The 16,161-nt window shown below is 35.8% G+C and overlaps 1 protein-coding gene across 3 annotated transcripts; it reads right to left on the bottom strand.

Annotated features, from left to right (window-relative positions):
• Positions 1-2,305: 2,305 nt before the first annotated feature.
• LOC111718034 (armadillo segment polarity protein) lies at positions 2,306-15,073 on the bottom strand. Of its 3 annotated transcripts, XM_023493518.1 has the most exons (16): positions 14,858-15,073; positions 14,198-14,321; positions 13,646-13,766; positions 12,652-13,470; positions 12,175-12,270; positions 11,600-11,715; positions 11,053-11,278; positions 10,226-10,344; positions 9,416-9,503; positions 8,950-9,055; positions 7,373-7,527; positions 6,909-6,987; positions 6,324-6,527; positions 3,544-3,617; positions 3,335-3,409; positions 2,306-3,088 (listed from the first exon to the last, which is right to left on the bottom strand). In XM_023493518.1, the coding sequence occupies exons 1-16, from the start codon at positions 15,012-15,014 to the stop codon at positions 3,059-3,061; spliced, it is 2,589 nt and encodes an 862-aa protein (XP_023349286.1). In that variant the 5' UTR covers positions 15,015-15,073; the 3' UTR covers positions 2,306-3,058. The 3 variants fall into 3 exon arrangements, 2 of the variants coding, with proteins under 2 accessions (XP_023349286.1, XP_023349288.1); XM_023493520.1 differs by lacking the exon at positions 6,324-6,527; XR_002768980.1 differs by lacking the exons at positions 2,306-3,088; positions 6,324-6,527; positions 6,909-6,987 and having other exon boundaries at positions 3,371-3,409.
• Positions 15,074-16,161: the final 1,088 nt, after the last annotated feature.

Genomic DNA, 16,161 nt, shown 5'->3' with positions numbered 1-16,161 from the left:
TGTGAATCTCGGACTCAAACATTGATCTCCATATATTAGGCAGACCTATAGATTAACTTGATTTCTCTGCGATATCTCGTAGTGGGAGAACTACAGGGTGTCCCACGAAACACGGCAGTTGGAGAATAATTTAAAATGTCTTTTCATAATTATTTAAGTTGTTTAACACCAAAGAGAATTATAAGAATATTTTATGGTAGTCATATTGTAGTAAAATTAATTTCAAAGTAAAATATATTTTGGTAAAAGATTTTATTAAACGAAAAAAATGCAAAAAGTCTTTAATATCTATAACAGGGAAGAAGACATTCTAAATTATTTACCAACTGATGTCATGTATAAAGGATCAAGCATGTATCCTCCAATTAAAAGTGCCTCATTGGATATCAAAATCAACCGTTTAAGATAAACTCAAAACAAATGTTCCCTAAGCTGTGGATACCTCAAATCCCGATTGCTAAATCTCTATATCAATTGTGGACACTTTTTTATTATAATCCTCTCTTTTGGATGATCCCTGCTGGGTCCGACTAATGAGAGCTTTCTTGTTTATGGTGCGTCTCGGCTTCCGATTGGTTGTTTGGTTTCTGTAATCAACACTTTCCTGGATATTACGGTAAATCTGCAGATTAATATTGATCTCGATATCCTCAATTCTAAAGTTTTCAGCTCAGCTCAGTTATATTCAGATATAAGACGACATACATGGCCGGACTAGTCTCCAGGTTAAAAATCATAAATCAGTCAGAAATACGCCTACGAAACTTACGGCCACCAGGAGAATCTCGGGGTTAAAATTAAAACCTTTAAGGTAAACTTGGAATTTGATCTCAACAGTATTGATTTAGATCTGAAAAGGGTTCAAGCGAAAAAGGTTAAGGCTTAGGTTGGATGTAAGTAGGGACTAGGGCTTGAGTTAGAGTAGAAGTCTTTCCAACCTAAACCCTACTCATTCTACCCTAAACCATACTCATCCTGAACCCTACTCATCTCTACCCTGGAGCCTAGTCATCTCTACCCTGAACCCTACACGACCTACACATCTCTAACTAGAACCCTCCTCATCTCTACCCCGAACCCTACTCATCTCTACCCTGAACCCTACTCATCTCTACCCTAAACCCTACTAATCTCTACCCTAAACCCTACTCATCTCTACCCTGAACCCTACACATCTCTAACTAGAACCCTCCTCATCTCTACCCCGAACCCTACTCATCTCTACCCTGAACCTTACTCATCTCTACCCTGAATCCTACTCATATCTACCCTGGACCCTACTCATCTCTACCCTGAACCCTTCTCATCTCTACCCTGAACCCTACCATCTCTAACCTGAACCCTACTCATCTCTAACCTGAACCCTACTCATCTTTACCCTGAACCCTAAGCATCTCTTCCCTGAACCCTACTTATCTCTACCCTGAACCCTACTCATCTCTACCCTGAACCCTACTTATCTCAACCCTGAACTCTACTTATATCTACCCTGAACTGAACCCTACTCATCTCTAACTATAACCCTACTCATCTCTACCCTGAACCCTGCTCATCTCAACCGTGAACCCTACTCATCTCTACCCTGAACTGAACCCTGCTCATCTCAACCGTGAACCCTACTCATCTCTACCCTGAACCCTGCTCATCTCAACCTTGAATCCTGCTCATCTCAACCTTGCACCCTGCTCATCTCAACCGTTAACCCTACTCATCTCTACCCTGAACCCTGCTCATCTCAACCTTAAACCCTGCTCATCTCAACCGTGAACCCTACTCATCTCTACCCTGAACCCTCCTGATCTCATCATCTGGTTAAAGTCTTACTACTTCGAGCAAGATTAACTTTTTTAGATTCAATTTTTTTTATATTAAACATGCTACTCTATAAATGTATATTATAAATTACGCCATTACCCCTTAATCTGTTTAGCCCCGTATCCAGTCGGCCATTACTAAGTAGCTAGTGTTGTAAATCGATTTGGTCCATTTTTTGCATATATTTATTCTCACCGGCAAAGAAAGGATAACAATACTTAAAATGCAAACTTTAACATGGGTACAGTTTATATTAAGTTTTAAAAATCGTACCAAACCGATTAACAACGGTACTTTTAACTAAGTTTAAAAGGGGGGGGGGGATGCTTTGTAGACAAAGCGACAAACCACATATTTCTCCTGAAGATTGATCTTAGAAGAGGGCACAGGCTACCCCATTGTACTTCCAGTAACTCCATGAGGTTCTGTATTAAACATAATAAATTATAGAACATAAAATTCAATTATTAATCCGAATAACAAAACTGTATTTAAATGAAGAAAATGCTTTATTTCTGAATTTTTAATAATTATGAATAATGTCTCGTCCTAACAGTCAACTAATCAACTACCAGGAAGGACTGGTAGCATCATACAATAAATAGGGAAAACATTGTATGTACAGGGTGACACACAAATATGGGTAACATACTAATATGTTGATACAACAGGTTGACGTAAATATAATACCGAGGCTCAATAAAATATTCACGCATACAGGGTGTTGTAAAAAAAGTATTTACAGATTCGAAAAACATGCACACCGCATTCTAGGAAATAGTACACCGTGCAATGAAATTGTCTCGTTTTGTTGAGACAAAATTTTACAAAATTGGACAAACAAAATACATGATTATACACAAAAAAAATAGTTATCATAACATTATCCTAATTTAATGATTGTGCCGAAATAAAACGTAAAAAAGTATTTTAGTATTTGAAATAAAATTTTTAAAAGGATTTATATCACATAAAAAGGAAGCAACGTGGGGCTGTGGAACAAGAGATAAAATTCAACTGAAGTAAAAATTTTGGTTTGAAACTAGCCCGGCCAGCTAGGCAGCTAGTGTTTGTAGGATTGACAGTAAATCTAAGATTTGGCACAAGATAATAAGTTTGCAAACTAAAGATTTGGCAAACTTCTAGATTATCCGCGGATAATCCAGGCTTGCCAAATATTCGCAAGTATTATTACATTATTATTATTACTTGATGTTTTATTTACATATTAAACTTGAACTCTTCAAAGATCGGTGTCATACCAAGCTGCCACCTATAATAAACATGAATTAATTCAATTATCTAATTCATTAATTTTGAGGATTTTTATTTCTGTTCTTGAAGGAGTGATTTGTGTAGAAAATCTCGTCAATTGACGGAGAAATTCATTTCATGTAGGTTAAATATAATTCTTATAAATTATAAATTAAATTCTAGCAACAAAAAACCTGGAGGGACATAATATCTTCAATTAGATTCCATATTTGTTTTGCCAAAAACTTGATTATACTAATTATACCTGATTATTATCCTGAGGGGGTTGGGGAAGGTCTGAATCATAGTTCATATGGTCTCCCATATCCATATCCTGAACCTAAACACAAAACATTTTAATAGCTTATTTTTAACATTTTGTGAACTAAAGTGGTTTGTGTTTATATCAATATTATGTTGACGACTTTCTCTTTCAGTTTCGATTTACAACAAGCTTTTCTCAAAGTACACTACCTGTCCATATGTGGATCCTGGATGAGAACCTATATCCAGACCTTGCATACCGTCTACTGGTACCCCATCATATCCTAAATATTATCACACAAAATTAAGATTTTTTCTCAAGAATTAAAATTAAAGAAATTGAGTCTTTGCCACATACTTTGATTTTTTAATTCCTTTATCTCAGGGGTCCCTAAATTTCCATCTAATACGATTCCAAATGTTGATTGATTGATATAAGGGGCAGAAATTAACCATATTGTTGTATACTAATCAATTGGAAGTATGATGTTAAGTTTTAGGAAAAATTTCATACCAAAGAATGTATTGTATATTGTACATTACAAGGGAGTGTTTATTTTTTTTGTATCATTATTCATCTCTTAAATTGAATACTGATATTTACACCCCAAATGGATTACACAATACACATGTCTGAAGTGTACTGCACGTACACAAAAAACTTGCCAAAGTTCACAATGACACAGAAAGTGTACTTTCATGCCACTAAATATACTTTCAACCCGGATCCCGTTTGGGATCAGAAATGGAATTATATGGACCCCTGCTTTATCTTCAAAACTAAATGTCGTAGACCTAAGATATTTCGAACTATGTATTCTGTTAGATAAAATAATCTAAGTTAGAAATATCAAAGGTTTAAACCCTCAGATTGCAGAGATATAGGAATTTAAGTTTGTGAATGGAAAATTTGTCCGCTCAAAATCTTTTTCTTTCTGCAATTAAAGAATTTTGCTTTTGATAAATTCAAATTTCAATCTCAGAAAAGAAATGGAAACATCAAAAATTAGGTTTTTGTATTTTATGATTTTTTAGCTGTCAAACAAAATAGATGTTATATAATCTGTATTATTAAACTAGCTGTTATATAATCAGTATTATTAAACAACGAAGGGTTAAGAAAACCTGACTATTAATTTTAGACGCGGATATCCCCAATAGTTCTACACTTATTGTGACATTACTGCGTAGTTACGTAAATTTTTTTTCACAAATATAGCCTTCTGAGATCATTTTTGTTTTACATATAATTTTGACCTAAAGGGACTGTAAGTGTAATTTCAATTGACCCTTCATGCAAAGATGGCAATACCCGATAAACAATTGTACCCTTGAAACCTTTAGATGATCAATTATGAACTAGATATCAATGATTTTGTTTCTTTAAAACCAGTGCTAAGGATCCGGATCCAAGGGGTAAAATATCAACCAAAAACTGAAAAATAAAACTTTTTACTCCTAAAACCAAAATCTGAACTTTTGAACAAAAGAGATTATAAAAATTTCCTCATTTCTGAATGGTTCATCGAGTTTTCGGATAAAAATATGCGAAAAAAAAATAAAAAAAATTGAAAATTATTTTTTGTTAAAAAAATTCAGTAAATCTTACAGAAATGACCTGGATCCGGATACATTTTTTCCAGTGCGGATCCGGATCCGCATCAAGATTAAATGGATCCTAAGCACTGTTTTAAAATTGTATATTTATATTTGCGGGTCTTGTGCAAAAGTCAGTTTCGCATTTCTTGTTTATAGGAACCAATGGAGAAACTCACAAAAAATAAGCACTTTTCGAGTCAGAAAAACGACGGTATCTTCCTCATTTTTTATCAGAATAATTATTAAAGGATAAATCGGGCACTGCCATCTTTGCATAGAGGTCATTAAGAGTCCATTTGAGAAGTAGCTCTCTCATTAGTTGCACCTCTTTTAGTTTAGTGAGTTTAGTGTTAGCAAGGAAAGAAATAGGAAACGTTAGTTTAAATCAAGGATTTAAAAAGGTTTTTAGTAAATCATATCAGAAACTAAAATATTATGAGGATCACTCTACTTTCATTAATCGGAATCAGGGGTTGTATATATTCTAGACAAACTAATACACCCCCCCCCCTCCCTCATTGCTGAACTGGAAAAAAAAAATTTTAGGGAAAAACACTAGAATTTAAGACAAAATAATCAAAAAGGATGAAAAAACTTGCCAATGTCCAATTTAATTTTTTCCTCCAATTTATCAAAACTTCTTAAAAGTTTTACACCCCCTGATCGTATTTGAAGCCTAAACCCCCAAAATCAACTAATTCTTCACATCACACCCCAGCCAATCCTAGGTAAAATAATTTTAACCGCACCAAAAAAAAAACTCTTAATCCATACCCCTTGGCACCCTATTAACAAAACAAACTCAAAATCTAGATCCCCCTCTTGTCTAACTATTAAAAACAAACCAAAAAAAAGGATCAATGTTATTTACATCAGAAAAATGTAAAAACAACTGAAAACATGAAAGTCTGTGTGAGGAAATTTTTAATTATTAATCTGAAATTATCATTTCTTTTCTTTCCTACTAATAGATCTCAATTGCTTATTGTGGATAGATAAGCTTTTTTTAAACGGACAGTAAGCGTAATTTCAAGTGACACTCCATGCATGACAATTTACGATTCACAACGGTACCCTTGAAACCTTTCCCTAATAAATTGTCGTTTTCTTTGGGTTTTAAAGTGGTTTAAATTCTGATAATTCCTTTAAATTTGTCTGCATTAGAAATGCGTAAGTCACGTTCGAGGAGAAAATACAGTTGAAATAATCATTGAAATAATTCACACTTGATCAAACAAAGCTAGGGTACCGTTGTGAATCAGGTATTGCCATCTTTACATGGAGGGTCACTTAAAATTACGCTTGCAGTCACTTTGTATTGGGTTTAAACGCACAGGGATACGGTTAGTTCGGTTTACACACACCCCTGTATTTCTGGGGTTTCAAGATACCTGATATATTACATATAGAATAGTTGGAGGGGGTCAGGGAGGTCAGACTTATTGTCCCCCAACCATGCTGACATATACCACCCCCTACCCCATATATACCCTCCTCGGGGCCCCTGGAACCCCGGGTTACCGACTCGTAAATGACCTCGGGGCCCCTGAGCACCCCTCTAGGAGCCCGCCTGGGGTAACCTCCTCGAGATAGTGCTAACAAGAAAATTAAGAATATAAGAAAATAAATAATAAAAGAAGAAATAAAACAAAGATAAGAACATAAACATGCAAGAACATAAATATTAAATATAAATTAGTTCTTTAGGGGTAAAAATGAAGATCAAAAAATTTTCTTGAAAAAGACATTTTGTACGATAAAATAAAATATCTTTTCCATTTTTTCCATTTCAGTAAAAACTATGGGACATTTAAAGGAATTTTGGGTAGACAAGTTTCAAAACATGGATGGGAAGGGAAATGTACATTTTTATTTGAAAATTCTTCTCTGGAAACAATGTTTAAATGGCTAGTGAATCTAAGTTTACCCCTAGTGTTATGCATGTACACTAAATGTACAATGTACATGGACTGTACCTGTATGTGCGTAGTTACGTGGCCCACTAGCTACAGAAGGTGGACCCTGTCCATAAACACCTTCTACTCCTAGCATCTCCTATACAACCGAACAAAACAAAAATAAAATAAAATAAAACATGCTAAATAAATAAAATATGCCTAAAAAACTAAACTTGACAAAACTAAAACGTGCAAAACGGAAAAATAATGTGATACTAAAAAAACCCTTAATTATAAACCAGGAACTAACCTAAAAATGGACAATTTTTTTCGTCCAATTTAAGAAAATGAAAATGATAACAATCATCAGTGACCCCATTGGATAACACGATAGTTTTTAACACAATTGAGGCACGTCATAAGTAATGCGAAAAATAAAAACCTTTGGGTTTGGGAGTAAAAATGCGTGTAAATAGGGAGTATTATTGAAGGGGGGTTGAGTGCTTAAGGATGAAAGTGGGGATATGGGGGGGGGAACCTACCTGTAAATCTGCAGGGGGCATATGCTCATTCCCCCAGAGGCTCTCCTCCTGTCCCCTCTGATAAAGTGAGCTCCTGAGCTCCTGGCTCAATCTCTTGGTATATTCTCCTCCCTTATCCTCAGACATACGGAATAGAACTGCTGCCGCGTAAGTTGCTGAAAACAGTATTTATTAAAATGCGATTTTAAAACATCCGGTATTTTTTCTTATAACAAATTTAACACCGACGATAAGAGAAAGTAACAAATTAGAAAACCCAAAAATACCATACAACAACCCTTTAAACAAATTAAGTAACAAATATACCTAATGATTTATTGACTTAGGTGTATTTTTCAAGGAGATGCACCATGCACAGTAAACAGGGGTATATAATCAAAAGAAGGGAAATGATTTTTAAAGAAAATACACACCCCTAAATATGCTTGCAAACTTTTCAACCATCTTTTCAACAATTATTCACCAGAAGTTAATATTCAGTCTTATCACACTAGGGGTATGTTTAGAGGGGGACGATTTTTTCAGAAAATATATTCCCCATTGTTCTGTTTAGCTAGTGTCAAGGAAAACTTCTAAGATTTTGCGGAATGTGAGAAGGGATTATATCTTTTAAAAAACAAGGTAGACATAAGGAATGAGGGGGGGGGGAGTGTTAAATATCAAAGGGGAATTAAAGGGTGAGAGATTATCTGGAATTTATCAATGTCAAGATTAGCTTGGATTCAACTTCAAATTACAAGATTTTCTTTTAAGTTCATGAAAACAAAGCCTATTCAATTCAGATTTTGCATTTACACATTTGAACTATTTGATAAAGGTAGTTAAATAGAAGAGGAAACAATAGTTTCAGAAAGAAAGGATATACGTAAGCAATTAACGGAAGGGGGTAATATTACACGAAGCCAGGAGTTAAGTACTGTATACTGAGCTGAAAACTTCAGAATGAGATATCCTTAATCCCGATTACTTAATCTGAGTATCCGATGGATTTTCTTCTTAAACCGTTCTTTCTTGGATATAGTAGAGAAAAATCAAAAACCGGGTTTTCTAAATTAGAGAGTTGCTCCCACTTCTGTATATAAACTTAAATGGCGCGCAAAATTTCAAATTTATCGGCTTCATATACGCGACTCTGATTGGTTGAATTTTATACACTTTTCAGGATATAAGTACATGATTAGATTAGTCTCGATATTATGAAAAAGAGATGTATATTATATACATATATATATATAAACATATAGATCCAATAAAGCGTTAGATTACAGGAACTACTGAGTCAACAATTTGAATTCTTATCTTGAATTGAGATTACTCACAATACATTCACATTAACAGCAAATATGCAGGATTCATTCGATTTCAAAGAAATAGAATCAAAACCTTCATTACCATTAGAAAATGATAATTAAAATCAAATTCGTTGAACGCGGCTTGTAAAATAAAAGCTATTTCGGAAAAATTTTGTTTGCAAAAATTTTTTTCAGTTACACAAACCTAATGCGTAAAATAAAAGAAAAATTGAACTAGACAACGTTTGGAATAATCATTTTAAGATAAAAAAGCTAAGTTTTTACCTACGCCCTCGTTTCTGCTGTGAAGCAGCTCTGTTAGAGGAGCAGTAGCGCCCTCCTGCTCAATCATAGCTGCTCCCTCCTTGTCAGCAGCAAGCTCACACAGAACCTAAACAACAAATTATAGTTCTGTTCGTAAAATTATGAATCGCCCATAATCATCGAAAATAGTGAGAATCATTAAAATAATTATGAATTATGTTTTGTTAAGTCACGAACAAGAATCAAATGATTAAAGATAGAATATAGAATAATGGCTTTTGAGATTCCTGGTTGGATAAAGGTTTTGTCATACAAACAAAACAGATTCAGCCAACCATAGATAACTCAATTTGGAAGATCAAATAAATTTTTTCTTAAAATCTTAAACAAAAAATAGAGTTTTATTCAACTAAATCCATATTAAACTGTCTATATCAAATAAAAGGCGAATATTCTAATGTCTATTTTGTTAAATTTTAAAACCTACCCCTGCGGCGACCCTCTGGATGTTCTCGATCTCGTTGTAGAGCAGCTGGACAAAGATTGGGATCACGGACAGGCCGCGGATAATTGCTCTAAAAAAAATATTGTAAATAAAATAAAATGTTTTTGATTTACGACACAATCTGAACATTTAATGTAATTAATAAAGGAAAAAGTTGTCGAATTCAGGAGTTGAGGAATACTAATAGCACTATCTCGTTTTTACTGTAATAGTATAAATTTGACATGTTTAAAAAGGAATTAAGTTAATTCAGCTAAAATAAAGTTTAGCTAGACACGTTATAAATCCTATTCCTCAAAACTATTACGGAATTGTCGGTATTGAGCTATGATTTAAATATTTATGATTCTATAACTGGGTTACCCCCAAAGCAGTGCTTAGGATCCAAGGGGTAAAATATCAACCAAAAACTCCAAAAAAAAATTGTTTTACTCCTAAAACCCAAATCTGAACTTTTGAAAAAAAAGAGATAATAAAAATTTCCTCATTTCTCATCCATTTTTTTCCAGTACCTATCCAGGATCCGGATGCGGATTAAATGAATCCTAAGCACTGCCCCAAAGGATGAGACCTGACTAGAAAAGATTGGACAAAATTTACTCAGCCTTCTTTATTAATTTATTCTTGTTTCCCTTCAACTGATAAAATACTTTTTTACTTGCCATATCACTTAATCACTTAAAAACTATATGTAAAATAGAAACCAAATTTCAGCCTTCAGACAGTTATTTTCTTAGGAGTTTTTATGTAGTCATTGAAGTCTCGTTCTTTGTGGTTAACACCTGACTATACCTATTATGTGCCTCCCTAGCCAGGATATGAAGAGCCCCTACAGTTCCTTCAACTATTTCTTCCATCCTTACACCGTCAGCATAGGAACCAGCGGGTCCGGAACCAGAGTTACGGGATCTCTGCAATATTTAAAATTGTAAAAATTCAGAAAATTCACAATTAAGCAATTCCACTGTGCTCAAACTTTTTGGGGAAAAATAATTTTTCATAAGGGGATATTAACCCCTGAGAATCCTGGAAATACATAAGCTAACCCCATTAGTATCCTGGAAATGTATAAACTAACCCCATGAGAATCCTGGAAATATATAAACTAACCCCATGAGTATCCTGGAAATATATACACTAACCCCATGAGTATCCTGGAAATATATAAACTAACCCAATGAGTATCCTTGAAATATATAAACTAACCACATGAGTATCCTGGAAATATATAAACTAACCCCATGAGTATCCTGGAAATATATAAACTAACCCCATCAGTATCCAGGAAAAATATAAACTAACCCCCATGAGTATCCTTGAAATATATAAACTAACCACATGAGTATCCTGGAAATATATAAACTAACCCCATGAGTATCCTTGAAATATATAAACTAACCAGAATCCTGGAAATATATAAACTAACCCCATCAGTATCCAGGAAAAATATAAACTAACCCCCATGAGTATCCTTGAAATATATAAACTAACCCTATTCATATCCCGGAAATATATAAACTAACCCCATGAGTATCCTGGAAATATATAAACTAACCCTATGCATATCCTGGAAATATATAAACTAACCCCATGAGTATCCTGGAAATATATAAACTAACCCCATGAGTATCCTGGAAAGCTCTGATGAGAAGATGAACTAGGCGAGGGATGGAACCGTTCTCTCTGAGCGGAGCATGGTTAGCAGCACACAGAGCTAGGTTACGGATCAATCCGATAACAGCCTTGACCAGAGGCCATCTTGAAGGAGGATGCATCAGCCTCACGATGGTTGGGAGGCCACCCTGCAGCCTCACAGTGTTTTGGGAAACCTCGCATTCAGGATGCCTAAAATTTGTATTATGATTTACTTAAATATTTTATGTGCAATTATAGATACACAAAAAATGTGTATTTTTATCTACTGCTTCAAAGCAGTTTTACACTATTTTATAGTATTTTAGAGATGAAAATGTGCGTATTTTTTTAAGAAAACTTGTCAGACCGGGCCGTTATTTTATTCAATTGTCCCAAGGGACGTAAAGTAACTTAACGTTCCTCTTATAAGCAATGGCAAAAAAATAAAGGCGAAGAAATGGCAAACCAAACGTTTCATGCATTAGTTTTTGATAAATACCCCCCGCGCCTTCCCAAATATTTGTATCTAACCTGGATGTTAGATGTCTTAGTGCACATACAGCAGGTTCGGTAATCTCCTCTCTATCTCCAGCAGCAATTATAGTTCGGACCAGAGCTTCAATCCCTCCAACCTGGCAAACTATCACCTACCAAAACCAAACAAACGATTAATCTCAATTGAATAACTTGCAAATTGCGTTTAGTTTAGTTTCAAGTAACCTTCCCTTCAAAGAGGAGAATGTACGATTCAGCATAATGTACATCTTTATCCAGCTTAATGTACTTTAATATCTTTCTCATTGTTTTTCAGATAAAGGTGAGTGGAGCAAGCAACTCTTTACTTGGTGGGTCACTTGAAATAACGTTTGCAATTTTATACAGTTTCATCAAATTTACTTCTAAGAAGAATTTTTTTACCTTCAGTTTATTCCAAGAAAATTTTAATTAAAATTTGCCTTTTTTCTTGAAATTATTTCTTAAATCCTTTCGTCATTTGAAAATTAATAAAGAATGATGTATTTCAACAAAATAAAGTTTTAAAGAAGATATATTATATTTTAAAGAAGATATATCATATTTTAAAGTTATTTTATAAAAAATATTACCTTGTTTTTCTGATTGTTACAGGTAAGGTTGGAAAGGATTCCAGCAGCACAGGTCACAATGTTGACATCAGTTGAACCAAGCAACTGTACCAAACCCTGCAGTAAAAACGTAGTTAAAGATACAAAATGTAAGAGGCTGATTTTTCTATAAATAAAGTAGTTTGTTTGTTTTCATTTCAAGGAACCACTTGACGGATTTTGAGATGGGAGTCCTTGGTAGAAATAAGAGAATGTTATTCTAAATGAGTGGGTTAATTTCTAAAGAGAGAAGTTTTCTTTACAGGGTTCTAATCCCTAAACTTTGTCATCATTGATAACAAAGTATGCTGGTCCTTTACTAATGTATAGGCCTACAGTGATAACATACTGCATATTTGATTATTACACTGTCGGTTAGGCTTGACTCTCCTTCTATCATTTATCAGAAAAAGTAAAAAGTGTATACTTTAGTTCAGCTAAATAGATAACTAGATTTACCTGCATCAGATTGTCTAAGTTCTCTATCTTAGTTCCAGCATCAGAAAGATTTCTCAATGTCCACAAGCAGTTCTGTACTAATCTCTGACTGTCGTGTCCAAGATGCATAGCTAGAGCCTGCATACCTCCAGCATCTACTATACCAGGCTTGTTGCTGGAGCACACACTCAGAACCTTCAGCACCCTGCTGGTAGTCCACAACAACTTCTCGTAGGTGTAGCTCCTCATAATCCTAACCAGCTCTAGGGGTCCCTGGCTTGCCAGAATGATCAGTTTACTCTCCTGGTTCCCGTAGGCCAGGATCTGCAGGCAGTCGGTTACTATGGCCAGGAACTTGACGTTGTTCCTCTGAAGGAGAGCGACCATTTTCTGTAAGCCTCCAGCTAGTCGGACACCCATTTTAGATCCTTCCTGATGGAGCAGGAGGTTGTGCAGGGTGGTGATAGTGTAGAACAGAACAGATTCAACAGGAGAAGAAAGGAGTTTAACGAGGGCAGGTATACCTCCGGATTTAAATATAGCAAGGAGACCCTGTTTATGCATGGAGAGATTGTGCAGGGTTCCAACAGCTCCCTTGGTCGACTCGAGGTCGTTCGTGTTGGAGATGGCACGCACAAGCGCGGCCACCATCTGGGGAGAGTTCATGATAGCGTGCCTAGAGGCCTCCTTCTTGCTGAGCTGGTGCACCATCATGGCGGCCTGGGACACGACCACCTGATCCTCGTCGTTCAACAGCTTGATCAGCTCAGGGATCGCCCTGGTGGCGAGGTCGGCATCATCCTGGTAGTTAATTAGGTTCACCACAGCGTGCTTCAACATCTACATCGATACCAAAATTTATCTTTTTTGTTCGGATATCTTAAAAATTAAGGGGTTCTTAACTAATTTTAATGTAATGTAACTTACTGACAAAAATGTGCGGGTATTTATCGAAATTCAGAATTTTATGTTAAGGATTGATTTAATTTGTTTTGAATGAAAATAGATTGGTTTCCTGTGATGGTTCTGATAGTCTCTGAACTGCAGTTGGTTGAGCAGGATCAAGTTGGGTGGAAGGAATCTCTAATCCTTCATCCAGGGTCTCCGGGAACATGGCAGCTCGAACCCTCTGGGATCTGATTCATACAAACATTTAGCATAAAAAATAATACAATTGTAAATCAGACATTGAGTACAATTAGATAGTCTTCTTTTATAATTAGGACAGAGGAATAGTTTAGAATTCCCCCCTCCCCTCCCTACTGAATTGGGGGGGGGGAATAAAAGACATACGTTTAACGGTAAAGGGTATCAAACAAATCATAGAACACAAATTGAAATATCAACTCTGCAATTATCATTCCTTCAATCTAAGAAACGAATGATATTTTCTAAAAAATTACCTAGAATATACAGCATCTGTATTCCAAAAAGTTGCAGGGAAATTTTAAGGGAAATTATTAAAAAGGGTTAAGAAAAAAAATTTGCCTTTAGGTGTCCAATTTATCATTTTCACCCCCAATTCACCAAAACTCGTTTCCCCTGAAAAGTTGAGAGGAAAACTTACCTGGTTTGATTGAGCTGTTGATTCATCTCATCAACCTGGTCCTGAGTGTAGGATTGGTTATATCCCTGGTCCATGTCAAATATAACCTGGTCTTGACCCCCGGTATCCATATCCTCTTCATGACCTGGACGAATAATATTTTAGTTTTCAGAAAAAAACTAACATTAGACGAGTTGAGACTTAAAAGCTCCTGGAATAGCTGACGTCCCCAGGCTAATAGCCGTTCCTGAGAGGGTGGGGGTAGCAACAAGACATGTATCCACCCCCCTTGAAAGATATTTTTCAAGGTGAGTAAGAGATGTTAATAAATGAGAACAATTTTAAGACCTTCCCCCCCCCCCCACCCTATCAATTTTCTACATGGATCTCATATGTACCACATAGATATAATTGGTCATGTGGCCGCAGCACCCGGTCCCCCTATCTTATCATAGCCACGGCGCTCGGCCCCTAGCATGTTCTAGCCGCGGCGCTTGGCCCCTTAGCCTGTCCTAGCCGCAGCGCTCGGCCCAGAAATAGTCTTACCTTAAGCTTTCCCCTAAAATAATAATTTTGCTGAAAAAAAAAACTGGTCATGTACAAAATTGACCGGAGGGGGGGGGGGGTCCAAAAATCGTTCTCTGGGACAGTCCCAACAAGTATTTAAAAAAAATTAACCACCTGTAAGTGAAGGGGCCTGGGTTTGTGCCCCTGAATGGATTCCAGAATCGGGGCCCATGTAGTGCCCCTGCTGCCACATGAGGGTGGGGTCCTTAGGGTCCCCCTGAGGCTGGTAGCCCCCGCCCCTTGAAAGGCTCCCCTGCATTGCGTAGCTCATTTTATATTTTGAATTCACAAGTTCAATTCAGGGTTATTTCTGAAATAATTTAACCTTATTAATTTATAAACCATGTATATTAATATGAATTGGTTAATTTTAACAAATTAACCGTTAAAACTACTTAAAATAAAAATGTGTGCCTACATTAAAAAAAATTAATAATTGCTATTTTCTTCTTTAAAATGCTAAAAAGTAGAATCACAGCATTCAAACATAAACTTATTACTGCCTAAGATTACATAATTTGGTATACAGGGTCAGTTCAGGCGATCACTAATATATTACTTTAACACATTCCCTTGTATAAACTAGGATTTGTTCTAAAACCTCTATAGAGCTTCTGAACGACTGACTAACAGGTACCCAACATGGCCGTTAAAGAAATAAATAAACTGTTCCGCTAAAGAAAATAGTTCTCATAACTTTATTTTAAAAAATTCTTTTTGTAATATTTTTCAGGTATTTATCGCGGAAATCAAAAAAAAATCTAAAAATATCTGATACAAATAATTTGTATTTCTGAATTAAAAATAACATTGAATGTTTGAGTTTTTGTGTAAAATGTGAAATTACTCCGCGTTTGAAGCCGGACTGTATCACAACTCTACCTGCCCTTACTAGCTCTAGTCATACGCTTTCAATCAGGGCTGTATATAAATATATTATCATTTTGAAAAGTTTAGAAATCTGTTTTATGTCAATTTTAGAATTAAATTTTTTAACAAATTGTATAAGGTATTTTTGAGAGTAAGACTTTTTAAAACCCCTTTTTCTACAGGGGCTATACGACACCTACCCCCCACCCATCTTAATATTAGGGTGAGATGAGGACGAGGTGGTCCAGGCAGAAAGATGAAATTGGGGTGTAAGGGTTGGGGAGGAGGGGGAGTGAAGGGGGGGGGGTCGCGTTTCAAATTCACAGCATCTAAGGCTAGGGGTGGGGAGTGCAATAAATTAAAAACATCAGCGAGCGGGGAGAAGGCAGGCGGCCATAAGCAACAACATTTTGCCCTTCCATATGTCTTCCATGACGCATATTATCTTTTTTTGCAGGCTCGTAGTCGAGGGGGGGGGGGCCCGTACCCTTGTGTCCCCCCAGAGCCAGAGGCAGGCTCTAATTTATCAAATAGACTTACATACAGGG

Source organism: Eurytemora carolleeae, unplaced genomic scaffold (genome assembly GCF_000591075.1).
Source record: "Eurytemora carolleeae unplaced genomic scaffold, Eaff_2.0 scaffold411, whole genome shotgun sequence".
NCBI lineage: Eukaryota > Metazoa > Arthropoda > Copepoda > Calanoida > Temoridae > Eurytemora > Eurytemora carolleeae.
Note: the sequence above shows the minus strand (reverse complement) of the source record. Positions and strands in the feature narration are given on the sequence as shown.